At 41.1% G+C, this 27,565-nt stretch overlaps 1 protein-coding gene across 1 annotated transcript in view; it reads left to right on the top strand.

Moving 5' to 3' along the window:
- LOC147000137 (cytochrome P450 2C11-like) overlaps positions 1 to 27,341 on the top strand; it is a 29,839-nt gene extending 2,498 nt beyond the window's left edge. The window contains 9 exon segments of the mRNA XM_085833792.1: positions 2,371 to 2,561; positions 2,689 to 2,825; positions 9,171 to 9,331; positions 12,913 to 13,089; positions 18,372 to 18,466; positions 18,468 to 18,499; positions 21,746 to 21,927; positions 24,740 to 24,881; positions 27,104 to 27,341. Of these exon segments, the coding sequence (XP_085689918.1) occupies positions 2,371 to 2,561; positions 2,689 to 2,825; positions 9,171 to 9,331; positions 12,913 to 13,089; positions 18,372 to 18,466; positions 18,468 to 18,499; positions 21,746 to 21,927; positions 24,740 to 24,881; positions 27,104 to 27,282 (1,296 nt within the window). The 3' untranslated portion in view covers positions 27,283 to 27,341.
- The last annotated feature ends 224 nt before the right edge of the window (positions 27,342 to 27,565 follow it).

Below are 27,565 nucleotides of genomic sequence, written 5' to 3'. Positions count from 1 at the left end.
CAATAGCTGACTGTGAGCATCCACTTATGTGTTTGCTAGACCCCGGCATAGACTCACAAGAGACAGCTATATCAGGGTCCTTTCAGCAAATGCTTGCTAGTGTATGCAATGGTGTCAGCGTTTGGTGGCTGATTATGGGATGGATCCCCAGGTGCGGCAGTCTCTAGATGGTCCATCCTTTCGTCACAGCTCCAAACTTTGTCTCTGTAACTCCTTCCATGGGTGTTTTGTTCCCAATTGTAAGAAGGGGCAAAGTGTCCACACTTTGGTCTTCGTTCTTCTTGAGTTTCATGTGTTTAGCAAATTGTATCTTATATCTCGGGTATCCTAAGTTTCTGGGCTAATATCCACTTATCAGTGAGTACATATTGTGTGAGTTCCTTTGTGATTGGGTTACCTCACTCAGGATGATGCCCTCTAGGTCCATCCATTTGCCTAGGAATTTCATAAATTCATTCTTTTTAATAGCTGAGTAGTACTCCATTGTGTAAATGTACCACATTTTCTGTATCCATTCCTCTGTTGAGGGACATCTGGGTTCTTTCCAGCTCCTGGCTATTACAAATAAGGCTGCTATGAACATAGTGGAGCATGTGTCCTTCTTACCGGTTGGAACATCTTCTGGATATATGCCCAGAAGAGGTATTGTGGGATCCTCTGGTAGTGCTATGTCCAATTTTCTAAGGAACCGCCAGACTGATTTCCAGAGTGGTTGTACAAGCTTGCAATCCCACCAACAATGGAAGAGTGTTCCTCTTTTCCCACATCCTCGCCAGTATCTGCTGTCACCTGAATTTTGATCTTAGCCATTCTGACTGGTGTGAGGTGGAATCTCAGGGTTGTTTTGATTTGCATTTCTCTGATGATTAAGGATGTTGAACATTTTTTCAGGTGCTTCTCTGCCATTTGGTATTCCTCAGGTGAGAATTCTTTGTTCATCTCTGAGCCCCATGGTACTGGTATAGCGACAGACAAGTAGACCAATGGAACAGAATTGAAGACCCAGAGATGAACCCACACACCTATGGTCACTTGATCTTTGATAAGGGAGCTAAAACCATCCAGTGGAAAAAAGACAGCATTTTCAACAAATGGTGCTGGCACAACTGGCGGTTATCATGTTGAAGAATGCGAATTGATCCATTCCTATCTCCTTATACTATGGTCAAATCTAAGTGGATCAAGGAACTCCACATAAAACCAGATACTGAAACTTATAGAGGAGAAAGTTAGGGAAAAGCCTCGAAGATATGAGTACAGGGGGAAAATTCCTGAATAGAACAGCAATGGCTTGTGCTGTAAGATTGAGAATTGATAAATGGGACCTCATAAAGTTGCAAAGCTTCTGCAAGGCAAAAGACACCGTCAATAAGACAAAAAGACCACCAACATATTGGGAAAGGATCTTTACCTATCGTAAATCAGATAGGGGACTAATATCCAATATATATAAAGAACTCAAGGTGGACTCCAGAAAATCAAATAAACCCATTAAAAATAGTGGAATTCTTAGTGCATACAAATTATTCCTCAGAGCGCGCGCGTGTGTGTGTGCGTGCGTGTGTGGGTGCGTGTGTGTGCGTGTGTGTGTGTGTGTGTGTGTGTGTGTGTAGATGTAGGTGTTGCAAGTGTGAGCGAAGAGGCCAGAGGTTAAAGTTGATTGTCTTTTTTTTTTTTTTGAGACAAGGTTGGGTTAGTCACTGAACCTAGAGCTCAGTGATTGGCTCTTCTGGCTGACCATCAAGTCCCAGGATCCTCCTGTCTGAGCCTTCCCATGGCTGGGATCCTTGATTGACTGGAGAACACCTACCGTTTTATGTGTTTGCTGGGCTCCCAATTCCAGTCCTCATGACTGCACAGCAAGCATTTTGCCAACTGAGCCATCTTCCCATTCCCAAGGGAATTAAAAAAAAAAAAAGCAAATTTCTAATTATTAGCCACAGAAAGGGCTCAGCAGGTGATTTTGAAGTATGTTCAAAGCAGCTGCACGTTTCACTGCCCAGGTAGCACAAATCAGCTAAGCAGGGCTCAAATTTGGGTCTTTTATTTACTAGCCCTGTAATATTGAGTTGAATTTGAAATTCCCTGGGCTTCAGTCTCTTTAGCCGTTAAATTAATAAATGTGGTCAAGGTGTTGGTGACTTGTGACGGTCTCTCCCATCATTAGATAGCATCATTCTGCCTGTGGCACCTATTAAAAACAGCACATGTTTAATGTATGAAATCCAGCAACATTTGAAGGTGTTTTATAAGAATAAAAAAAATCATGAACACTATGATGACATCAGTGGATCATGAAAAATTAAGGCTACATATTGATTTTTTTTTTTTGCTGTTATTTGAATTTTTTTTTTCTTTTCAATTTTCCAGTTCTCAAAAGTCTACGGCCCCGTATTTACTCTGTACTTTGGCATGAAGTCCTCCGTGGTGTTGCATGGGTATGAAGTGGTGAAGGAAGCTCTTGTTGATCTAGGAGAGGAATTTTCTGGGAGAGGCAGTTTTCCAGTAGTTGAAAAAGTTAACAAAGGCCTTGGTAAGCGAGAGTACAAATGTGCGCATGCGTGAGTTCATGCACCTGAGACTCTTCAGGCAGCAATGGGCCATCCAGATGGCAGGCACTGTGTGTGAGTTCCTTGCCTGCCTTCGGACTAGATTCTGTTTCCTGTTCTGGTAGGAATCATTTTTTAGCAATGGGATGAAATGGAAAGAGATCCGGCGTTTCTCCATTATGACTCTGAGGAATTTTGGGACGGGCAAGAGGAGTACTGAGGATCGTGTTCAAGAGGAGGCTCGGTGTCTTGTGGAGGAACTGACGGATAGCAAAGGTAGGTGTTGCTTAGAGTCACTGACCAGCTTGCTTCTGTAATGATCTACATGGCAACACTTCTGGGATAGCCTCCATTGAGGGTGATGCTCGGCAATGCTAAGCGTGAAAAATGCTTGGTACAGGGAGCCAAGGAAGCCTTTGTAACCCTGTGTCTTTCATGTTTGCATCTGGGGTGGGGATAAAACTTCATTAAAGTCTAGTTTGTGCCAAACGATACTTTCCAACAATGCCAGACAGATAGAAAGATTGAATATCACGTACCGAATTTGGCAATGTTTCCTCCCTGACATGACTGTGGGCTAGCTATTCTAGAACATTTCACTAGGAAATATTTGTGAGACGACATTATGGAAGTGACCTGTTACTCCATGGGACATGAAGCTATGCATGCTTTTACTTAGTAACTCTGGCTGTAGAGCCTCCCTGACCGTCATCTCTGGCTGTGGAGCCTCCCTGACCGTCATCTCTGGCTGTGGAGCCTCCCTGACCGTCATCTCTGGCTGTGGAGCCTCCCTGACCGTCATCTCTGGCTGTGGAGCCTCCCTGACCGTCATCTCTGGCTGTGGAGCCTCCCTGACCGTCATCTCTGGCTGTGGAGCCTCCCTGACCGTCATCTCTGGCTGTGGAGCCTCCCTGACCTTCATCTCTGGCTGTGGAGCCTCCCTGACCCTCATCTCTGGCTGTGGAGCCTCCCTGACCGTCATCTCTGGCTGTGGAGCCTCCCTGACCGTCATCTCTGGCTGTGGAGCCTCCCTGACCGTCATCTCTGGCTGTGGAGCCTCCCTGACCGTCATCTCTGGCTGTAGAGCCTCCCTGACCGTCATCTCTGGCTGTGGAGCCTCCCTGACCGTCATCTCTGGCTGTAGAGCCTCCCTGACCGTCATCTCTGGGGTTCTTTAAAGGCCCGTGTCTGCAGGGTTCACAGCAATGGCATTCATACATACTTTCTAGTTCCTAGGCATCGTGAATGCCCCTGAGTGCTTGTGATTTGCTGCTCAGGTTTTTGACGTCAGCTGGAGTTATTTCATGCTACCCATAGTGTAATTTGTTGTTTGCATGCTTTAAGAGATGTCTACATCACAAAAGAGAAGTTTTAAATGGATTTGTTGGACTAAATCTTAAATATTATTATTTTAATTTTTAAATTTTATTTATTTTATTTTTTATTTATTAAAATATTATTAATGCTTAACCCCAACTTCCCCTTTTTGTAAGTTGGCTCTATTTCAGTTCTTCTTATGTTATCCTCTATCTATATTATTGTATTAATTGTGTGTTTTATTTTCTGTATTTTATGGGGCTCTGACATCTTGGGCTGCCCCACCCAAGGCTAGTGAATATAGCTAACAGTAGCAAATACTTTCCCCAAAGCATGCTTTTGGCATACAATCCATCCTATCTATGGCCCTCAACCACTTCCTATAGTAAATTCCCAGACATCAAGTTCTTATTCTTGCTCTAAATCCTTTTAGGGCCAGGGTGTGGGACCCTTAAGAACCCCTCACAACCGTGGCCCAGAGGTTTCTGCATTTTTTGCAATCCTAAACTTTCCTGTCTGCCTTTCCTGTCTCATTAATCCATTTGCCTACAAACTCCAACAAAGGCCTGGTCTCTCTCTGCTTTCCCTAGGCCATCTGCTTCCTATCCCATGGAAACTGACTTTGTCCTTTCTAGGAGAGTCTGTTGAAGGGCATCTTGATCTGCAAACCTCACATTATCTGAATGAAACAAAATTCTAGCTGGATTTTGAAACAGTTAGATTTCGAGTTAGAATATTGATGGCAACTTTTTACCCACTTTTCCCTCTTGGCTCTGCCCATCTGAGATGTAATTGTCACAATAAATGTGATTTTCAGCTCGGATTCCAAATGACCTTAATACTTACTCGCCTCTTCAAAATGAACGGGGAAGGGAGATTGAGAATCAGAGTTTCACTGCAAACTCCCTTTTTCCGAATTTGAAATTAAGAATACCAATGATTGTTCTCCCTCTCCTATGCCAAAATTAAAAATAATTCTGACACTCAGTGTCATGGTGTGTTATAACAGAAAAGGGGCCAGGCTTGGGTATGGTTGACTACCAAATGGGCTCCTTCTGTTGAATTCTTCATCACTGGTGCACAAATACACTTTTAAAGCTAACAAACAATAATTGTACCTGTTTACGGCACATTCATATATTTGCAGTGATGACATAGTCACTAGCATTTTGTCTCCTTAGATCTCTCTCAGTTCTTTTTGGGAGAATCAGAATTACCGTCTTCTAGTTCTTTATAAAACATGTAAGGAACTGATGCAAAGAGCAGCTCCTGTGCTGTGCTATGGAGAACTAGAGTTTGTTCTTCCTATGTAACTCTGTTCGTTTGTTATTCTCCAGCCTCTCTATTCTTCCACAAAGCATCCCTTTTAACCTTTCATGAACACCAATCCACTTTGCATTTTGTAAGATAATCTTGTTTTTTTTTTTTTTGTCTCCACTATGAATGAGAACATGGAACATTGGTTTTCTGTGTCTGGCTTGTTTCACTTTACATAATATGTCCCAAATATGACTATTTAGTATAAAGGACAGGATTTCATTCTTTTTAAAGACAATAATATTTGAGAGTGGGTCTAGACGTCAGTTACCGCACCTGTGGACATTTCTTCATTATTGTGAGTAGGATGCACATTTTGACTTATCATCCTTCACTATTGCTGATGTACATTTGTAGACTTTTCATATTAAAATTTATTCATGTTTCATTAGAACAATTTTGCTGAAAATTGCCCAGCAAACAATTCCCTCTGACTTAATTTGCTTGTCTGTAATGTAATGTAATGTGATGTAATGTGATGTAATGTAATGTAATAGGCTAACTTGATGCTCAATTTAATAACATTATAGAGGTTGGAGAGAGTGTATATGAGTTTATCACATTGGCTGCTCTTGCAGAAGACCTACCTGGGTTCAGATCCTAGAACATACACCTTCAGGTTTACAACGCTCCAGCTCTAGGGTATCTGATTGCTCGTGCTTACCTCTGATGGAACCAGGCATGCACACAATGCCCATACATGCATGCAGGCAAAACACTTAACACACATAAAATGAGTAAGTCACAACCAAAAAAATTGTAGTAGTCTGTTGATGGTTTGTCATGCAATAGCACAGGTATCCACTAGAGGGCGGGTTTTGACAAGTAAATGTGAGCTCTGATTGGTGATAGTGAACATTTTCTGAACAGGAAATTTCTCTGTTCTGTGTTTGAACTCTGAAATAAGAGGAAATGTAAATGAAGAAAATACCTAATAAAAAAATTTAAAAAAAGAAGTAAAGGATATTACTTATGAATTGATCCTTATGTTTGACCTGTACATGAATTAAATTAGAAATGACATTAAAAAAAATTAACTTAGGCAAATGATGCTATCTTCTAATAATTGTGTTCAGTTATTTTTTTTTAAAGATTTATTTATTTATTATATGTAAGTACACTGTAGCTGTCTTCAGACACTCCAGAAGAGGGCATCAGATCTCGTTACGGATGGTTGTGAGCTACCATGTGGTTGCTGGGATTTGAACTCTGGACCTTCAGAAGAGCAGTCGGGTGCTCTTACCCACTGAGCCATCTCACTAGCCCCCAATTGTGTTCAGTTTTACTTTTTAAAAGTGGCACTGGAAATTTAATGTAGGGTCTTGAATCTGCTAAGAAAGTACTCAACTAGTGAGTTACATAAAAATCTTTTTTTTTTTTTTTTCTTTCGAGACAGGGTTTCTCTGTGTAGTCCTGGTTTTCCTGGAACTCTGTAGACCAGGCTGGCCTCGAACTCAGAAATCCGCCTGCCTCTGCCTCCCAAGTGCTGGGATTAAAGGCGTGCGACACCATGTCCCGCTACATAAAAATCTTTGATTTCACATTTTGTTTTGAGAGAAAGTCTCTATAACGTTCAGGATTGTCTTTTTTTTTATATTTTTAATATTTTTTTTATTACGTATTTTCCTCAATTACATTTCCAATGCTATCCCAAAAGTCCCCCATACCCTCCCCCCACTTCCCTACCCACCCATTCCCATTTTTTGGCCCCAGCATTCCCCTGTACTGGGGCATATAAAGTTTGTGTGTCCAATGGGCCTCTCTTTCCAGTGATGGCCGACTAGGCCATCTTTTGATACATATGCAGCTAGAGTCAAGAGCTCTGGGGTACTGGTTAGTTCATAATGTTGTTCCACCTATAGGGTTGCAGATCCCTTTAGCTCCTTGGGTACTTTCTCTAGCTCCTCCATTGGGAGCCCTGTGATCCATCCAATAGCTGACTGTGAGCATCCACTTCTGTGTTTGCTAGGCCCCGGCATAACTCACTGTAGCCTGGGCAGGATGAGAAATTAAGACCCTCCTATGTCAGCTTCCTAAGTAGTTAGGATTCCCTGCCTGCACCATCTGGCCACGATGTATTCATTTTCATTAATTAAAAAATAATGTTACTGTTATTAAAGGTTTATTTTTTATGTAATTTGGTGTTTTGTCTGCATGCATGTCTGCACACTAGAATAAGTAATTGGGTCTGATGGAACTACAGTTATGAATGGTTGTAAAGTGCCCTGTGGTTGCTGGGAATTGAACTCAGGTCTTCTGCAAGAGCAGCCAGTGTTTTCAACTTGTGAGTCATCTCTCCAGCCCCCCATAAATAAATTTTTTGCCTTTTTTTAAATGCTAATCCCACATAATACCTGCATCTCCTATAATCTTTCTCTCTTTGGTCTTCCTTTCTGCTGGTTCTATTTGCAATTCCTTCAACTATTCATCTATGTTAAAGATTTTCAGGTTGTTATTTTCTTCCTACCTATATTAATATTTAATTATATATAAGCTTTCTAGGGGGATGTGATTCTGTGTTTGTAACTGTTAGGTCTTTAAAATTGTTTCATTCCCCCCCCAACCCCCACCCCGTTTTGAGACAAGAGTCTTGTTGTGCCGTTCTTAGTGGCCTAGAACTTTCAGAATGGTGGTGGTGGAGAACTCCCAGCTCTCCTGTTGTATCTCCTGAGTGCTGGGATTACAGGCTGGCACCACCATGCCTAGCACCCCAGAGCTCCCAGGGTCTAGATCACCAATGAAGAGGACACATGGAGGGATCCATGGCTCCAGATACATATGTAGCCGAGGATTGCTTTATCTGGCATCAGTAGGAGTGGAGCATTGGTGCTGTGGAGGCTTCATGCCCCGGCACAGGGGGATGCTAGAGCGGTGAGTGGGTGGGTGGGTGGGTGGGTGGAGGAGCACCTTCATAGAGGCAAAGGGGAGGGATGATGGCATGGAGGGTTTTTGGAGGGGAAACTGGGAAGGGGGACAACATTTGAAATGTAAATAAATAAAATAATCAATAAAAACAAACAACAGAGAAACAAACAAATTAATACCTGTTTTAAAAAGCATCTCTTTCACGTCATTCTTCTTTTGCTTGCCACAGAGGTCACTTGGGCCTAATGTGCAAACAAAGATAGAGACACCAACATAATATTTGGGTAACCATCCAGAAACGAGGTTAGAAGGAGTTTTTTTTTTTTTTCCACTAGTTCATTTGTTTATTCACTTTACATCCCAATGAGGAGGAGTTATTAAATCAGGTCTGAGAAAAGCAGTGTGCTGTTTTTTTTTTTTTTTTTTTTTTAAATTTATTATATATAAGAACACTATAGCTGTCTTCATACACACCAAAAGAGGGCATCAGATCTCATTATAGATGGTTGTGAGCCACCATGTGGTTGCTGGAATTTGAACTCATGACCTCTGGAAGAGCAGTCAATGCTCTTAACCACTGAGCCATCTCTCCAGCTCCAATGTGGGCTAGTTTTTAGTATGCCATAGTTCTACCTATCAGAGAATTTCTAGAAACTTATTTTATTATTTATTTATTGTTTTTTTTTTTTTTTTTTTTTTGAGAAAGGGTTTCTCTATGTAACTGTCCCTGGCTTTCGTAGAACTGGCTCTGTAGAGCATGCTGATCTTGAACTCACAGACATCTGCCTGCGGCTGCCTCACAACTGTTGGGTTTAAAGGGGTGTACCACCACCACCTGGCTAAGCATGTTTTATTTTTAATCTATTTATTTTATGTGCATTGGTGTTCTGCCTGCATGTATATCTGGGTCAGATCTTGGAGTTACAGACGTAAGCTGCCATGTGTTTGATGGTATTTGGACCTATGTCCTCTGGAAGAATGTTCGGTGCCCTTAACCTCTGAGCCATCTTCCCAGGCTTCTGTAGGAATTCATTAATTCATAAAATACACCAATATGTTATTAAAGAGTCTCTTACATACATGCATTAACAGTTATTTTATTTACCATTTCCCATTATCCAGGTGCTCCCTGGAATCCCACCTTCATCCTGGGCTGTGCTCCCTGCAATGTGATCTGCTCCATTATTTTCCAGAAACGCTTTGATTATAAAGATCAGACTTTTCTTAACTTGATGGATAAATTTAATGAAAACTTCAGGCTCTTGAGCACACCATGGATACAGGTGAGGACAAGGCCTTCTTTTGTAAGGAGCCATCTAGGCTTTTGTCTCCAGGAAGGCCACAGCATTATTTGGACTAATTTCTTTTTAGACATTTCAGAGATAAACATGTGCAACTTTCTTTTTTCTTCCTCCTTCCCTCCCTTTCTCCCTAATCTTCTCACTTCTTCCTTCATTTTTTTTTCCTGCATACCTTTTAGGTCTCTCTGTGTCTGTCTGTGTCTGTGTGTGTCTGTGTCTGTGTCTGTGTCTGTGTCTGTGTGTGTCTGTGTCTGTGTCTGTGTGTGTCTGTGTCTGTGTGTGTCTGTGTCTGTGTCTGTCTGTGTCTGTGTCTGTGTCTCTGTGTGTGTGTGTGTCTGTGTGTCTGTCTGTTTCTGTGTGTGTGTGTGTCTGTGTCTGTCTGTTTCTGTGTGTATGTCTGTGTCTGTCTGTGTGTGTGTCTGTGTCTGTCTGTGTCTGTGTCTGTGTCTGTCTGTGTCTGTGTCTGTGTGTGTGTGTGTGTGTGTGTGTGTCTGTGTCTGTGTGTCTGTCTGTGTCTGTGTGTGTGTGTGTGTGTCTGTGTCTGTGTGTGTGTGTGTCTGTGTCTGTCTGTGTGTGTGTCTGTGTGTGTGTCTGTATCTGTGTCTTTGTGTGTGTCTGTCTCTGTCTCTGTCTCTCTCTCTCTGTGTAGGGGATCTAGGTGCCTGCAGAAGCCAAAGCTGGAGTTATAGGTGGTTATAAGCTTCCTGATATAGATTCTGAGAACCAAACTCCAGTTCTTCAAGATGAGAACTTGTTCTCTTAACTGCTGAGCTGTATCCCCAGGTGTTGGTGCTGTTTTTAAATTTTTCCTTTGTAGTTTTTGTGTTCTATAGGCAGAAAGTTCCTAAACTACATGTTGTGTCACGTTTGTTTTCTGAAGTCTCTGTTTCTTTAGTTGCTGACAGATTCTTCCTTCCTATGGATAGATGAGAGTTATAGATGACAAAGTGGAAAACAGAGATAGAAAAGGAAGAAGGTGATGATGTAGAGATACAAACAGAAGAAAGAAAAGAAAGCAAAGATGAGAAGTAGGCCTGAGAGTAGAAGAGACAGGGAGGAGAAGTTCTCACCAGACTGGCTGTATGCCCAGACCCAGTCCCAGAGTTAAGTAATCAGCAGAAGCGAATGCTTAGAACGTTCCCCCTAGGTCTTTTCATAGTTTTTACCTGTCATGCATGTGCCCTGGCTCTTTGAAAACATCAGTATGCATGGATGCTTTTGGGTATCCTGATTTTCCAGATAGCCTCTCCCCAGCTCTTCTTCCTAGTCTTACTGTATTGCCAGGAGCTTTGCTTGTTTTCTTTTGTCCCAAGTGACCCTATGTTGCCTAGAGGAATCTTAAGGTTTTTTTTTTGATAGTCTTTACAGCGTCTCCACCCTGGTGCGTTCTGAGTGGGATGAAACAAAGACAAGCTTTGCCTAGTACTTCAACTTCCTTCCCTAACCTCTTACAACATGGAGACAATCACACCCTACCCCCTCCAGAATCAAGGGCTACACATTGGGAACAGGGCTCTTGTTATGGATTCCACCGAGACAAGGCAGAGGTGACACAAAGGCAAAGCAATACTTTCCTATTCCACACATTAAAAAGCCCTCAATTTTCCATTGGTTTATGGAAACTTCTATTTTCCATACTTCTAACAAAGTTGGTTCAGACAGTTTTTGACTTTAGGTGTGTGTGTTGGAGTGGGGGGAATCTGTGTGGGAGGATGAGTCCTGGCATCCGACCATGAGAATGTTTCCACACCACTGTCCTTTTGGTATATTATTAATGTCGTAAGGCAGCAGAGGACTTTATTATTCAGAAGAGAAGACAAATGCCTGGACACAGGCCTGGAAGACAAGCCCCGGCCCATGAAACCTCAAAAGTCTAAGTATTACTTTGGTTCTCGCAAAGGCATGTCCAGATTCTTGATAGCAGTCTAGGGGCTTGTTGAAATCCTCTTGTCACCAACAGGCTTGTCTGCCAATCAAAGTTAAAGTCATTTTCATCTCATTACTTTGCACAATTCTTTTTTAAAGATTTATTTTATTTAGTGCATATGAGTGTTCTATTTGCACCTATACCTGCATGCCAGAGGAGGGCATCAGGTCACATTATAGATGGTTGTGAGCCACCATGTGGTTGCTAGGAGTTGAACTCAGGACCTCTGGAAGAGCAGCCAGTGCTTTTTAACCACTGAGCCATCTTGCCCACCCCAGCAGTGACTTTGTAATTGAGGATATCAAAGGCAGAGAATATTTGGGAGCACAGATGCTGCCAGGAATTTCTGAGAACTCGGGCTTCCAAATTAAAGACTCAGGCTAGCTGAAGTTAATGCTCTGGCTGAGAAAGTAGTCTAGGTAAGGTTATTAAGATGATTGACATCTGAGGTGTATAAAACTTAACTCTGTGTTGGGCTGTCATGTTCACTAACATCATCATCTACCAAGCTGGCTTGCTATTCTGTAGAAGATAGTTACATGATTTTATAGGAGTCATTTGACCACTGTTGTATATAAGTATTTGTCCATAAAATGTAGGATTGAGTTTCATGATATCCTTGAGCCCTTCCCAGCTATAAAGCATGACTGATTTTATCCCAGAGGCCAACTGTTAGTGGTAGAAATAACAGGGAGTGACTACTCTGTCTCTGGTTGGCTGAACTTCCTTCACCTTATAGCTTATCTCACGCAGAAGAGTCATGGCCTTCCTGTAGCTCAAGATTGGAGGTAAAAACGAGAGCCTGGATGAAAGATGCTTCAGTAATGTCGAAGTTATTGGCTTGTCATCCCTGGTCATGTGATCAGTTCAGTGCTGTCTCTGTCAGCCTTTCCCTTTTACACACATCATAAACATTGAAATGTTTCTCCTCAAGTTTACCCTAGCTTTTAAAAAGTGTATTCTTTTCTCATACATTATATCTAGACTACAGCTACCCCTCTCTCCAGTCCTTCTAGTCATCCCCTCCCTTCTCCCACAGACCTCTTCCTTTGTTTCTCTTTAGCAAAGATCAGGTCTTCCAGGGATATCAATTAAACATGACATAACCATATAACATAATAACATTAGGCACAAACCTAATAGCATAGCATTCTGGACATGGCAACCTAACAGGAGGAAAAGGGTCCCAAGAGCAGGCAACAGAGTCAAAGATACCCCCTCTCATACTGTTAAGGAGTTTCACTATACAACCATAACATATATGCAGAGGATTTAGCTCAGAATCATACAGGCTCTGTGATTGTTGCTCCAGTCTCTGTGGGCCCCTATGAGCCCTGCTTAGTTGATTCTGTGGGCCTTGTTCTTCTGGTATCCTCAACCCCCAAGCTTCCACAGTCCTTCTCCACCCTTCTTCAGCGTTGCCCTTCCTCTGCCTAATATTTGGATGTGTCACCCTAGTTTTTTTTATGAGATATTTTCTTTGTTTACATTTCAAATTTTATCCCCTTTCCTCATTTCCTCTCCCCAAAGTCCCCTATCCTATCCCCCTTCCCCCTGCTCACTAAGCCACCCTAGTTTTTAACCATCGTCATAGTACTCATGGCTTGAGTTTAATTAATGGTCTTTAATTTCCAAGGTCTACAATACTTTCCCTGCCATTATTGATTATTTCCCTGGAAGTCATAACCAAGTACTTAAGAATTTCTCCTATATAAAAAACTATGTTTTGGAGAAAGTAAAAGAACACCAAGAGTCCTTAGACATGGAAAATCCTCGGGATTTCATTGATTGTTTCTTGATCAAAATGGAACAGGTAAAGTATGATCTGTTGGGTTGCATTATCTGATTTATTGATCATTTCTACAATTATGAATGCATAGCTGTTCAGGCCAGAAACACTTGGTAAACACTTTAAGTACATGCTGTGTGCATAGAACTGGACTAACAACCACGGAGGGTTTAAAATGACATTGTTAATAACTGAAACATGTGGACACAGCTTTTAGGTACTAACAGGCTGTCTGAGTAAAGACAGAATATGCACCATGTGAAGTAGAAAAACAAACAAGTCAGGCATTAAAAATACCCAGCATTGAAATAAAAGGGGGCATAGTTATATCAGAGTATGTGGGAGAAGAAGAAACCTGCTGTGCAAGTTTCCTGGGTGACCTGAGATTTGATACAGATTTTCAAGTATTTTCAGTGAGGAACAGGGGAGAGGATTTCTCCTGGGCACACCGAAGTGTTATGGTAAAGAGAGGGGTAGAGATCCATAGCCGAGTATAGCTGGAAGTGATTGTCCACAGACGAGGTTGTGGACATGCTTTTCAAGCACTCTACAAACATATGTATTGGCATGAGAGTCTGTATCTATGAGCCTGAACAGGAGTCTAATGCAGATACATAATACTCAGGTTAAAGTTCCTGTAAACTCCATAGAATGATCTATGTGGTTAAGCATTGATACTGAAGAGGAGTACTAACTTGGGATTTATTATCTGTTTGCATTTTAGGCTGATACATGTCTAGATTGTAGCTATGTTGATTCAGAAATAAATTCAAGGTGTTATTTTTTTCTATTCTCAGAGTCCATAAGCTTTGTTTTAGTTAATGGGACAGATACTGGCAATGGCAGGAGCTACGTTGGAAAGTTCAATAGTAAGTAACCAAGAGGAAAGGATCAATGTGGTCAATTAGAACAGTGGTAGGGAAGGTTCAGGAACCATTGCAGAATTGGAGTGGAAAGATTCTAAGAGCCAGAGATCAGACAGGACTGTACCAAAGCAGTTCATTCCGGAAGGACTGGCACACTCATGTACTCATGGCTGCTGTGGCTAACTGCTCAAAATCTACACAAGATCAATTCAGTCCCTAGTCTTGGCTGAGGACCTGTTGACAATTGATGGCTTCTGAGGAGATAAGTTGTTTTTCTTTTTTTTCTTTTCTTTTTTTTAAAGATTTATTTATTAATTATATGTAAGTACACTGTAGCTGACTTCAGACACCCTAGAAGAGGGCATCAGATCTCATTACTGATGGTTGTGAGCCATCATGTGGTTGCTGGGATTTGAACTCATGACTTTTAGAAGAGCAGTCGGCATTCTTTTTTTTTTTTTCCTATATATTTATTTATTATATGTAAGTACACTGTAGCTGTCTTCAGACACACCAGAAGAGGGAGTCAGATCTTGTTACGGATGGTTGTGAGCCACCATGTGGTTGCTGGGATTTGAACTCTGGACCTTTGGAAGAGCAGTCGGGTGCTCTTACCTGCTGAGCCATCTCACCAGCCCCGAGCAGTCGGCATTCTTAACCCCTGAGCCATCTCTCTAGCCCCCGAGTTGTTTTTCTTTAAGGATGTGGTCCTGGGCAAGTCTGCCATACACACAGGTGTATGTGAGCAGCATAAATTGTACTTCATGTGTTCTTCATGTGAAAAAATAACTAAGTTGAGGGGAAATGGATGGGAATGGATCTTGGAGGAGACAGGAAGAGGAGAGTTAAGTAAGATCAAAGTACATTGTATGATTGAATAAAGTTCTCAAATAATTGATAAAATATTACAAATAGAAAAGAATGGTGAGAGTAGAAGTTTGGAAACTGGGTGAAAAGCATAATATAGATATAATAAAGACATGTGTAAGTACAAACATACATACTGCTTTTTGCCTCAGTGTTATATTTAAAAGCTGTTCTGGTCTTTAGACCTATGTATAGTATCAGAATCTAGCTGTTTATTGACTGTGGCTTGATATCATCTGTGTATAATTTATTGTGTCTATATTTTTGTATGCACAAGTATATACTTATGTACAGATGTGTGCATGTGTGTGGGTTAGAGGCCAACCGTAGGTGTTACTCCTCATCACTGGTCACTCTGAGAGGGACTCATCAGCCTAGAGAAATCAAGTCATGTTTCTGGTAGCCCTGTGGAAACATGGTCCTCCTTTCTGAAACACACACACACACACACACACACACATCTCAAGAATGATTTATGAGATTTATGATCAGGCAAAGTACCTGGCTCCATGCATGGACTCATGTCGACTAAGTCAGTTTGAATCATGTCCTTGTTATGACTTGGATTTTTTTTAAAGGTTTATTTATTTTATGTGTATGAATACACTATTGCTCTCTTCAGACACATCAGAAGAGGGCATCAGATCCATTACAGATGGTTGTGAGCCACCATGTGATTGCTGGGAATTGAACTCAGGAACTCTGGAAAAGCAGTCAGTGCTCTTAACCACTGAGCCATCTCTCCAGCCCCATGACTTGGATCTTAAATGTCTTACAAAGGCCTCCTTGGCTTTATCTTTTATGCTTCATGCTTTAATCCCTTGTCCCCTTTCCTTTATTTGCTTTATGCCTGTGGAGGTGATTAGCTCTGCTTTACCACATTTCTCTTTACCATACTGTTCTATCTCCTTGGGTTCCCAGTGTCCCAGGGCCAAGCAGTCAAGAGCCAAACAGCTGGATTATGAACAGCACTGAATCTCTTCTAATTTTTCATGCTTCTTGGTGTATTGTCAAAGTGATGGGAAACTGCTTACATTGCTTTAAACCTTTCTATATGCATCTATAAATATAACTAATGTAATATATATTTGCATACAATGTGGTACTTTGGTCCACAATGTTATGAAATGATAAAATAAGGCCAATTTACATATACATTACCTCACATGAATATCATTTGGTTGTGGTGAGAACATTGACACTCCACAATTGTAACAATTTTAAAGGAAGGGAAATAAGAAGTGGGTAAATTAATAACACTTTCTGCTATCCTCTTTAGTTATTTTATTTTATTTTATTTATTTATTTTTAGTGTGATCCCAGTCAATTCTGAGACTGAAGGCAAATTTAATTTTCCCAATCCACTTTTTATGCCATTTTAATTACATGCAAGTATTAAGGATGAGTAGTACAATGAGGAACTCAAAAGACAATAAAAGTCAAGGAACAAGCAAGACAATAAACACAAAGCCCCATGGTCACTCTGATGATAGCTATTTCTAAGGATGATCAAGATATCTGAGCCTACTTCTTTGTTCTACCCTAAAACCAGATTCTTACTTTCTTGTCCTTGGCCAATGTCAGATTCCTGCCTGGCCTTACTTCTTTGTCATTGGCCTAATGTCAGATTCCTGCCTGAGCTTACATCCTTGTCATGGCCAATGTCAGTCTCCTGCCAAGTGGCACCCCAAAAAGGCTCTCCACATCTCCCCCTTTTAATTTAGTAAACAAGACTGAGCCTGTCTTAGGTTGTTCTAACAAGAATGCCTTCCTTACCCATCTTTAAGACATGCACAGCTTGTTTGTTTTATACGAACAAACATGGCCTTTTAGTGTTTGTTATTAACAAACATGGCCTTTCAGTGCATGCCTGTCTTAGGCTAGTAAGGCCCTGTGCAGAATCTTACCTGTGATTGGCTTGCCAGCCTGTTAAATTAATAACTCTGTCTGGGAGTTTGTTTTTAGTTTCAAGCCATGTACTCTGGCTGCCAACATGTTGATGCTGTTAAAAGCAAGCTTTAACATGGTGGGCAGGAATAAAAGCATTCCCAGGACAAGAAGGGCTAGCATGATCAAGCTATATATGTCATTCTGGAAGCTTGACCAAGATGGAAATACTGACTTCAGGCCATGAATAATCCTACCAGCAATATCAGCAGTATCAAAGCTTAGCAGAGCAGCATTCTTTAAATTCATTATCTCTGTGTGCAAAGCTAAAACATCAGGAGAGGTGTTGGAATTATGCCAAATACCTTGCAAGTGTCTTTGAACCCTTTCCCAGCTATAGTGACTATCGTTGTAAACCGTAGGAGTAACACAAATCCACTGGTATCTGGCATGACACTCGAGATGGCTCCTTATTTTCAGGCTCTGAACCTGCTCTCTGATCATTTGAATTGTATTATAAAGAACATCAATCTGTTGTTCCAAATGCCTATCTAAATCCTGCTGAATACTCAGAGCATTAGTAACATTTTTTTGCTAAATGGTTAACAAAAGTCTTTTAACTTCTTGTGTCAAAGCAATTGCAGCAGTGGTGCTAGCTATTAACTTAATTAAAGGTGCTATACCAGCAATAATGAAGCCCACTATTCTCTTGCTTCTACTTAAAGCCTGACACAATTCTTCCAGTACCTGCAAGCTTTTCTAGAACACCAAGGTCCTGTAATACTCACAGGCAACACAACAAAAGCTGGTTGATAAACCACCGTAACAAACATGCCAGGTTCCAATACATTAACACAATAGGAAAGAGTACAATCAATACAACCTAAATTGAATACTGTAGAACAAAAGTAATTTTAACATGACCAATTAATAAAAGATTGGGAGTCTTAACACATGTACTAACATCTTTTTGAAATCCAGACCCTGTTCCAATTTTATCTATTGCTAACATAGCATCATAGAGAACTGCAGCTAACTTTTAAATATGTCTCTAAATATGTCCAGAACCAGCCTTCCAAATGAAGTCTGTTATTGCCAATATTGGATTGATTCATAGACCAGTCCATGCTTGAGTCAGAATAGCTGGTCACATTCAAGGAGAGAGAAGAGTCATCATAACTTCTCTTTTTGATTAAGCTTTTGAAGGCAGTTTCCACAGTGTCCATGTTCTCTGTCCCACAAGGTCTAAAAGCTTGAAGCAAGGCAGCTTGTCCAATCTGGGATATAGGCAAACAAAGGTGGGTCAGGAACATATGTCCAAAACAGCTTTCCTGTCACCACTGTCAGGGTACTCAGCAAGCTCACAGGTCAGCATCATTCTTTGTCCCAGCATTAGCATGTCTCACCAATCACTCTGGCAGCTAGCATGCTCCTTCAGCATCCTTGTCCTCCTACAAGGTTGATTCACCGCTGACCCAAATCTTCTTTACTTTCCTTTGCACGTGCTTCAAGTTCCCTCGGTGTCCATCACTGTACCAAGCTTACTGGACCCATTTAGTTATTTTAGTTTCAGTAGTAGACTTTGCATTGTGTAAGTTTCTTGTCTTTAAGAACAACATGAATTCTTTTTGATTCATTGTTACTAAGCATGCCAGCAAACCAAAATAAAATCCACATAAATCCTAGGAAAAGCACAGTCCACAGTCTGAGTTTACCCATGAAAGCTTGGTGGCTACTGTAACTGACATGTTTGGAGCTGGAACAGAAACAACAAGTAACACTCCTGCTGCTGCTGAAGCATGTGGCTGTCACAGGTATGACTGCAGACAAGGAGCTGGGGAAACTCAATATACATGCTGGAAAGGCATTACCCATGTCCTTCATTGGGTCTCTTGTAGAAACCCCATTACTAAAATTGCTCTGTTGCACTGTAACATGTACATATGAGGAAGAACTAAAAGTGAGGCAAGTTTTCACAATGGGAGATAGTTACTGAGAGAAACATGATAGTGTGAACAGTAGCAGAAGCATGCGGCTCTGATTTTAGTGACTTCACTCTGATAAAGTGTCTGCATTTGATGGGTGGTGTCCATAGCAGGCTCATGTGCCACCTACTAGTGTAGACTGGTACACTGGTTTCCTGAGGCATACAGTGTCATGTATGTATCATAGTGTATTTCTGATCACCATAACAAAATAATAATGGAGACTATAGACTTTATAAAGAAAATTGTACTTAGCTCCCAGTTCTGGAGGCTGGGGTGTATAACACTGACATTTGTTAGTCTCTGGTGAGCACCCTTGTTGGATGGGATCATATCAACTCCAGCAAATGTGAGAGTTATGTATGACACACATGTTGGAAGGGGTAGTGTCAGAATTTCTCATAACAACCTTTCTTATTTTAGCTTCAGATTAGATTAGACAGTATTAGACAATTTGGGTATGAGGAATCTTAGAGGAGAGACATGAGTGACACTGACCCTAGACATCTCTAGGGTTTCACAGAAGTGGATGCTCACAGTCAGCTATTGGATGGATCACAGGGCCCCCAATGGAGGAGCTAGAGAAAGTACCCAAGGAGCTAAAGGGAACTGCAACCCCATAGGTGGAACATTATTATGAACTAACCAGTACCCCAGAGCTCTTGACTCTAGCTGCATTTGTATCAAAAGATGGCCTAGTCGGCCATCACTGGAAAGAGAGGCCCATTGGACTTGCCAACTTCATATGCCCCAGTACAGGGGAATGCCAGGGCCAAGGGGTGGGGGTGGATGGGTGGGGGACTGGGGGGAGGAGTGTATTGGGGACTTTTTGGATAGCATTGGAAATGTAATTGAGGAAAATACCTAATTAAAAAAAAAGAAAAAAAAAACCTTATCTCTAGGGTTTGAAACATACTCGAGCATTTGTAATAGTTCCAAGCTAGTATCCAATATTAGGAATTTAAATTAGCTCTTTTATGTCCAAGAATGGATAAATGATGTAACAAAATATTTTCTTACATGTAAGAAATATTTATAAAGTTACACTGATATAAGAATGAACATATGCATGCTAAAAATTATAAACTGTCCTCTAGGAGAGAGAGGGTGTATGTGTGTGTGTGTGTTTGTATGTATGTGTGTGTGTGTATGTGTGTGGAGAGAGAGAGAGAGAAAAAGAGAGAGAGAGTCTGTTTGGGGATGTTCTCTATTTTATATGTAGCAATAAATAAGTGATTCCTCATCTCCTTTAAAAGGAACTTTGAGAAATTGTTCGTAAATAGAATCATAAAACAACAGAAATGCCAATAACCTCTGAATGTGCATATAAATTTCCCAAGACATTTAAAGAAATGTTTCAGTGAGTGCATTTGTCATGTGAGGAAAACACAGAGAATCATTCGGAATTTTTAGATAAGAACACACAGACATTCATCAGCCAAGGGAATTCAATTGCTACCTTATGCTAATTTGATTTGATGCTAATTAATTTTTTAAAAAAGATTTATTTATTGTTATATGTATGTACACTGTAGCTCTGTATCTGTCTTCAGACACATATCCAGAAGAGGGCATCAGATCCTATTACAGATGGTTGTGAGCCATCTTGTGGTTGCTGGGATTTGAACTCAGGACCTCTGGAAGAGCAGTCAGTGCTCTAAACCGCTGAGCCATCTCTCCAGCCCCGCTAATTAATTTTTTATATTTACCAATAACTTTGTTGAATAGCTAAACTCTTCTCTGACTAGATCATAACTTAAAATAACCAATTTATTCTAACCTACATTCTGCCATGTGTCTGGTTACCTGTGTTCAGGTACCATGCGTCCACCACATCACATTTTCTTGGATGAATCTCTCATGCATGGCACTGTTTCAGCATCCATTCTGCCATCTGGCTGTCTTACCTCCTATATCCTGCCTAAGCCATAGGCCATCAAATTTATAATTGACAGGTGCCACATCCATATAGACTTAAGATATTTTCTCTGCAATTCTCCCTTTTAGTCCAACAAAAGGCTTTTTAACTTTTAAATAAAAACTGCATATAAATGTGAGAATTATGAAACAATTATGAAAACTATAAGGTAAGATTTACATTTATAATGACCCATCTACTGTATTTGACAGTTTTAGAAAACAATTTTCTATCCTATCTTGTTTTGTTTAAGGTTTGTTTTTTTTTTTTTTTTTTTGGTTTTTTCGAGACAGGGTTTCTCTTTTATAGCTCTGGCTGTCCTGGAGCTCACTTTGTAGACCAGGCTGGCCTCGAACTCAGAAATCCGCCTGCCTCTGCCTCCCGAGTGCTGGGATTAAAGCCACCACGCCCGGCTTTAAGGTTTGTTTTTAACCCAATTTCTACCCTTACCTGTATTACCAACCTAAAAACATCTTCTTACACCCAAGGCATATTCTTAAACCTTAAACAACTTAAGCTTAATTGTAAGACTATAACTATACAGTCTTCAACCCGACTAGAGACCTGAGAATGAGTAAATATTAACTGAGTAAGTAGGTCATGCAGGCAAGCAGCTTCCTAGACCAATAACTGACAGACAGCAGGTTACCTGGACAGCTACCTAGTAATCTCTGTAAAGTTGGAGCACCCATCTTCACCCTTCTGTCCCAGTATATCTGACAGACATATTTGTAAAGCAGAAATTATTAAGGACTTCTTACTCTGTCTTGGCAGTGTGCAACAGTTAACTCCTGTGTTTAAGTTTGTGATTTCGGAGAGCATTTATGACACTAATTCTTATTTTTTGGTTCTTGTTTTTTGTCTTTGCAGGGATAGGAATTTCTTAGCTCATATTTGAAAGACATCTGTATAGTGAAGCATTTAATCATTCTGATTTACATTGATTATCCTGTACAATGATATGTAGAAGTATATCTACTTAATGAATGCCTGGTTTTTAGGTGTTGTATTTCCCTGTGGTATTACAAGGATAGATGTGCTTAGGGCCTATGGTGATACTGTTGGGACACTTTCCTCATGCTCCATGTTACACTGACATGCTGTGGCAGTTGTGCCAGTTTTCTCTCATTACATCATTTTCTACTTTGTCTTATTAGCTAAAGTCCAGGAAGAGATAGAACGTGTAGTTGGCAGACACAGGAGCCCCTGCATGCAGGACAGGAGCCACATGCCCTACACAGATGCTGTGGTGCATGAGGCTCAGAGATACATTGACCTTATCCCCACGAACCTGCCTCATTCAGTGACCTGTGATGTAAAATTCAACTTCATTCCCAAGGTAAGCTTGCTTCACATTGCAACTTAGTGTTTGTGGGGTTCCTAGTTTGATTCCCACTATAGTTGCAAATATATAAGAGAATAATTAAAAGTAGTAATATGTGAAAGTATCTTAAAAAGAAGAGTATAGCTCTTTAATATCATAATCTTACAAACATGGAGTTTCCAAATTTTCATTAATGATTACTAGCTTGATTTTTGTTGCTATGATAAGAACCATGACTATGGGCAACTTAGGGAGGAAAGGATTTATTTATTCTCACAGGTCAGAGTCCATCATTGAGGAAAGTCAGGTCAGGAGCACTAGCAGGGCAGCAACTCCACCAGGGTGGAGACTTGAAGCAGAAGCCATGTAGGACTATCCCTTCCTGGTGTTCTTTCCATTGCTAGTGTTCAGAAAGCTTTATTATACAACCCAGGTTCACTTTTCTGGCACCACTCATAGTGGGCTGGGTCCTTTCATGTCAACTATCAGTCCAGACAGGCATACTAATAGGCCAGTCTAAACAAAGCAATTATTCATTTGAAGTTCCCTCTTATAACTCTGGGTTGTGTCAAGCTGATAGCTGAGGTAACTAGGAGAATATCTGCACTTAAAAAGCACTTAAAGGGATATATAAGGATTATATGTCATATGCATATGAGATATAAAGGTGTTTAGAACTATATTTTAGTTTATTAAACCCATCACACTTAATAACTAAAACCTTTAGTATTTCCAAAGACTGAAGAATTTCTTACTATTTGATAAGCACACTCACACTGAAGAAGTTATCAATATAGTAAAATTATATTCCACATAGCTTGATTACATTTTCTAGTTATACCAAGATTTTTTTTTATAGATTTGAAGTGAAAACTTCTCATAGTGCAATAAAGGAACAATTTGCTTCTCCAAAACTGAGAACATTTCCTTTAAAACATTTTTTTTTTATTTAGCAATTATTTGAAGAATCAAATCCACTTGTCCTGTGAAATCTTCCTCTGTCTGGTTTCTTGTGTGGGTTTTCTTGGAGACTAAAATTTAATTGTGTGTTTTGAGCAAGGTTATAAAATAGGTGATGCTACATCAATGGCCTGCTTCATCAGATTGTGGCCCTGGATATACTGTGGTCCCACTTGTTTGTAACACTATGGATCATGTTTCTAAGAGAGTGTTTTCAGATCCTCTGTTGCTGATGTTCTTATTTACAAATTAAAACAAACCAAAAACAACCACCTCCACCACCACCACCACCACCACCTCCACCACCACCACCACCACCTCCACCTCCACCACCACCACCACCTCTACCACCACCTCCACCTCCACCACCACCACCACCTCCACCACCACCACTTCTACCACCATCTCCACCTCCACCACCACCACCACCTCCACCACCACCACTTCCACCACCACCACCTCCACCATCACCTCTACCACCACCTCCACCACCACCACCACCAACAAGAATAAAACAAAATTCCAAACCCTGCAGGGTGGAATTTAATCTTTTAGTTTCCTATTTTCCAATTAATTTATCAAGAGTTTTAATATTAATTGACAGTCTTTACCTGGGTATTCTATTTTACAAATAATTTACCATCAGTTTATAAAACTAGTCAGTAATTTTAAAGATAAATCTAATTTTTGACATTTTCTCACGTGTCTATAATACAGCCACACTTACCTTCTCCCTCCCTTCTTCTTCCTTTTTTTTTTTTTTTTTTAGGTTTTTCGAGACAGGGTTTCTCTGTATAGCCCTGGCTGTCCTGGAACTCACTTTGTAGACCAGGCTCGCCTCGAACTCAGAAATCCACCTGCCTCTGCTTCCCGAGTGCTGGGACTAAAGGCGTGTGCCACCACGCCCAGCTCTCCCTCCCTTCTTATCCCCCTCTGTCTTACACCAAACCCCTTCCAACAGTTTCTCTTCTCATTCTCATATCTTTTTGTTCTGTTTTTATTACCTACCTTGCTTAATGAGGGCCGACGACATTTGCATGGGCGTGGCACTATATCTACTGGATCTTAAGGGACTAAGTGGCCACACCACTAATTAGTAATCCTTGCCTGAATTGATCATTCTGAGTTGTGAAATTATGGTTGTTCTCATTTTTCACCTCTCTTGCACTTTTTAAGGTACGGTTCATCTGTGATGATAAGGCTACTGCAGTTTTGAAGTGTATGAAGCACACAATACACCTCAATAACAAGTGCTCAAGTGATGGTACACCTGTCAGTGGTATATTCAAAATTATCACTAATCAGGCCAGATCTCCATTTAACAAAAGCTGAAGCAAAGGATTCTCAGTTATCCTGACTTTTCCAGAATGAACGTAGACTTCCATCTAAAGCCATAGCCAATATGAGTTGAATGAGAATAGACGTGATAAATGTAGCACAAAATAAGAGACCTCAGAATGCTCAACCCTAAATGGAACATCCGTATCACGTTTCCTTTTTCAAGGCTAAAGGATCATTGTATAAGAGAGGGCAGAGAGATTGTAAGGACTGGAGGTGGTAGATGCATACAAGGAAACAGTATCTTCTGGACATGGGTTGACATTATACTTATGAAATTATGTCATATGACAGCATGCCTGAGACTCATTCAAGCTCAAACCAGAGCATGGAGAGGGGAGGTGGGCATGAAGTTCCATCCCTAGCTGAGGAGCTAGTGTCACTTCATCTCTGTTCGTGTTTGGTCTATGTGTAAACGTCATTGCTCTGCTTTGGATGCAATACTTTCATTCATAAGTCAGATTGGTTTAGGTGAGTTCCTTCAAATCCTTCCCATTCAGCTTTCATTACGTCTGTTGGCTGTTTTCAGGGTACCACTGTGATTACATCATTGACATCCATGATGCATGATGACAAAGAATTTCCTAATCCAGAGAAGTTTGACCCTGGTTACTTTCTAGATGAAAGAGGAAACTTTAAGAAGAGTGACTACTTTGTGCCATTCTCAGCAGGTAAAAGAAATTTCTTTCCATTTGTACTTTGGAGGACATAATGGAATTTTAGGATGAGATAGAACTTCTAGGGTGACTCTGCTGGGACTGGTAGATTTTCTGCTTGTATGTCACAAGAACGTCCACTTTAATGACTCTATATTTTCTCTACTTGTAATAGTTCCTCTTTATTAGACCATAGTAGTGAGAATCACCGAGTCTAGCACAGGTGCTGTTGGACATGACAATATAAGGGAAGAGGAAGTTTAACCTGGCTACTGGGCTCAGTATCTTGTGGGGCAAAGGTGCAGGCACAGGGCTATGTCTGCCAGAACATGTAGGCCCAGGGCAAAGGGGGGCACTTTTATTTTTATTTTTTGTTTTGTTTTTGTTTTTGTTTTTGTTTTTTGAGACAGGGTTTCTCTGTGTAGCCCTGGTTGTCCTGGAACTCACTCTGTAGACCAGGCTGGCCTCAAACTCAGAAATCCACCTGCCTCTGCCTCCCAAGTGCTGGGATTAAAGGTGTGTACCACCACTGCCCGGCCGGGGGGGGCATTTTAAAAAAATTATTTATTTATTCAGCTTACATCCCACTATCAGCCCCTGCTCTCTCCCAGTAACCATCCTGTCCCACAAATCCTTTCCCCATTCCAGCTTCCCCTTAAGGGTAAGACCCAGGGCAAGCATTCTTACTTCTGTGGATCTCAGGAAGAGATTTCCAGGGTTTGAACATGCCTTAACCCCAGAGCCTGCTCCCCACAGTCCCATGGCTCTCTGGCCCCACATTTGTTAACTGGACATGGCCTCTGTATGTAACTGCCAGCTGCCTAGGGGCTCTTCTTTTAGACTTTGCTCTTCTGCTATAAGAGAGGGATCTAATTTCACATTTTGAGTACACCCTCTGTGGTATCCTTGTCTCCCAGACAGATTTGGGAATGCAAGTGTCCTAGAAAATATAACAAGCTCTGCAGAGACTCGATCTGAGTTAGGGAAGTAGGTGAGTCAACAGGAAACTGTAATCTGATTGGATTAGTGCTGAGAGAGAGGCAGTCAGAAGGACGTTGCTCAGATCTTCTTTCACAGCCAAACAGAATTACTCTAAGGGGTCAGAGGAAAGGTGGTTGTCTCATAGGGATCAAGGAATTAGGAAAAGAAGAGGAGGCAGGGTACCATACAGAGAAAATGAAGTACGGGAGGGGACATTTTCTGTCAATGCAGGAGGCCAGAACCTGCTGAGCAAATGCAGGCTGGGAAAGACCTTGGGCATGTAGAGGGACACTGCACAGTGATTCCAGAGCCCCTACAGTTTCCTTTACTATGATCCTACACCTTGAATGTCCAACCCCAGTGATCCATTATATGTGCATGGTGTCACTTACACGTTTTGCTATAGGGTTTGATTCTTATGCTGGTGGTAGACTAGTACAAATCAAGATGTGTATAAAGAGCCCTTCCTTTTAAGGCACTCACTTTGGCAAGGTGGCAAAAGATAAGAAAGCATAGAATTCAAGCAATCTCTGCTATGTAGAACCTTGTATATGATGAGGAAACCCACAGAGGGTAAGACTCTATTGGGATCACAAGACTCATAAAGAGGAGAGGCCATAGCTCTTGAGGGAGTGTCAATGCTTCGCCAATGGGAGCTTGAAGCTTTCAACTTTATGATGTTGGAGATCGGTGAATGGAGCTGTTTCTGGGACTGGGAACGAGATATGGGTGTCTTCTATCCACATACTGAAAAACTCATTGACTACGATGTAATCTCCATGTCAACTCAGATGATTCAGGAACAAATCTTTCCCCCTTTTTTCTTTTCTTTTCTTTTTTTTTTTTTGTTATAACGTATTTTCCTCAATTACATTTCCAATGCTATCCCAAAAGTCCCCCATATTCTCCCCCCCACTCCCCTACCCACCCATTCCCACTTTTTGGCCCTGGCGTTCCTCTGTACTGGGGCATATAAAGTTTGCAAGTCCAATGGGCCTCTTTTCCAGTGATGGCCGACTAGGCCATCTTTTGATACATATGCAGCTACAGTCAAGAGCTCTGGGGTACTGGTTAGTTCATAATGTTGTTCCACCTATAGGGTTGCAGATCCCTTTAGCTCCTTGGGTATTTTCTCTAGCTCCTCCATTGGGGGCCCTGTGATCCATCCAATAGCTGACTGTGAGCATCCACTTATGTGTTTGCTAGGCCCCGGCGTAGTCTCACTAGAGACTGCTATATCTTCTTTGCTATTACAGGAAAGCGGATGTGTGCAGAAGGCCTGGCTGGCATGGAGCTGTTTCTGTTCTTCACCACCATATTACAGAATTTTAACTTGAAGCCTCTGGTTGATGTAAAGGACATTGATACAACACCAGTTGTCAGTGGATTTGGCCATGTACCCCCTTTGTACCAGGCTTGTTTTATTCCTGTGTAAATGGCAGACTCCTTATGGTCTCATCTTCGGTGTCTCCTCTGAGGGTCCTGTCTACTTCATTATTGGTACAATAGTGGCTTTCATTCACATTTCTCCATTCCCTTCCTATCCAGTGAATATCAAACCTCATTGAGCAGAATTCCCAGAGTCAATACACAGTTCCTCTCCCTGTTTCCTGTATTTTGTGACACTCCCATGCAGTACTTTCATAGTAAGTGCTGATACTTAAATGGCTTAGTTACTGTTTATACTATGTTTTCACTATAAACAGCAAAATCTTTAG

This window comes from Mus caroli, unplaced genomic scaffold, assembly GCF_978045245.1.
Source record: "Mus caroli unplaced genomic scaffold, Mus_caroli_1 scaffold_20, whole genome shotgun sequence".
In the NCBI taxonomy this organism is placed as follows: Eukaryota; Metazoa; Chordata; class Mammalia; order Rodentia; family Muridae; genus Mus; species Mus caroli.
This window is presented reverse-complemented; position numbering and strand designations above follow the sequence as displayed.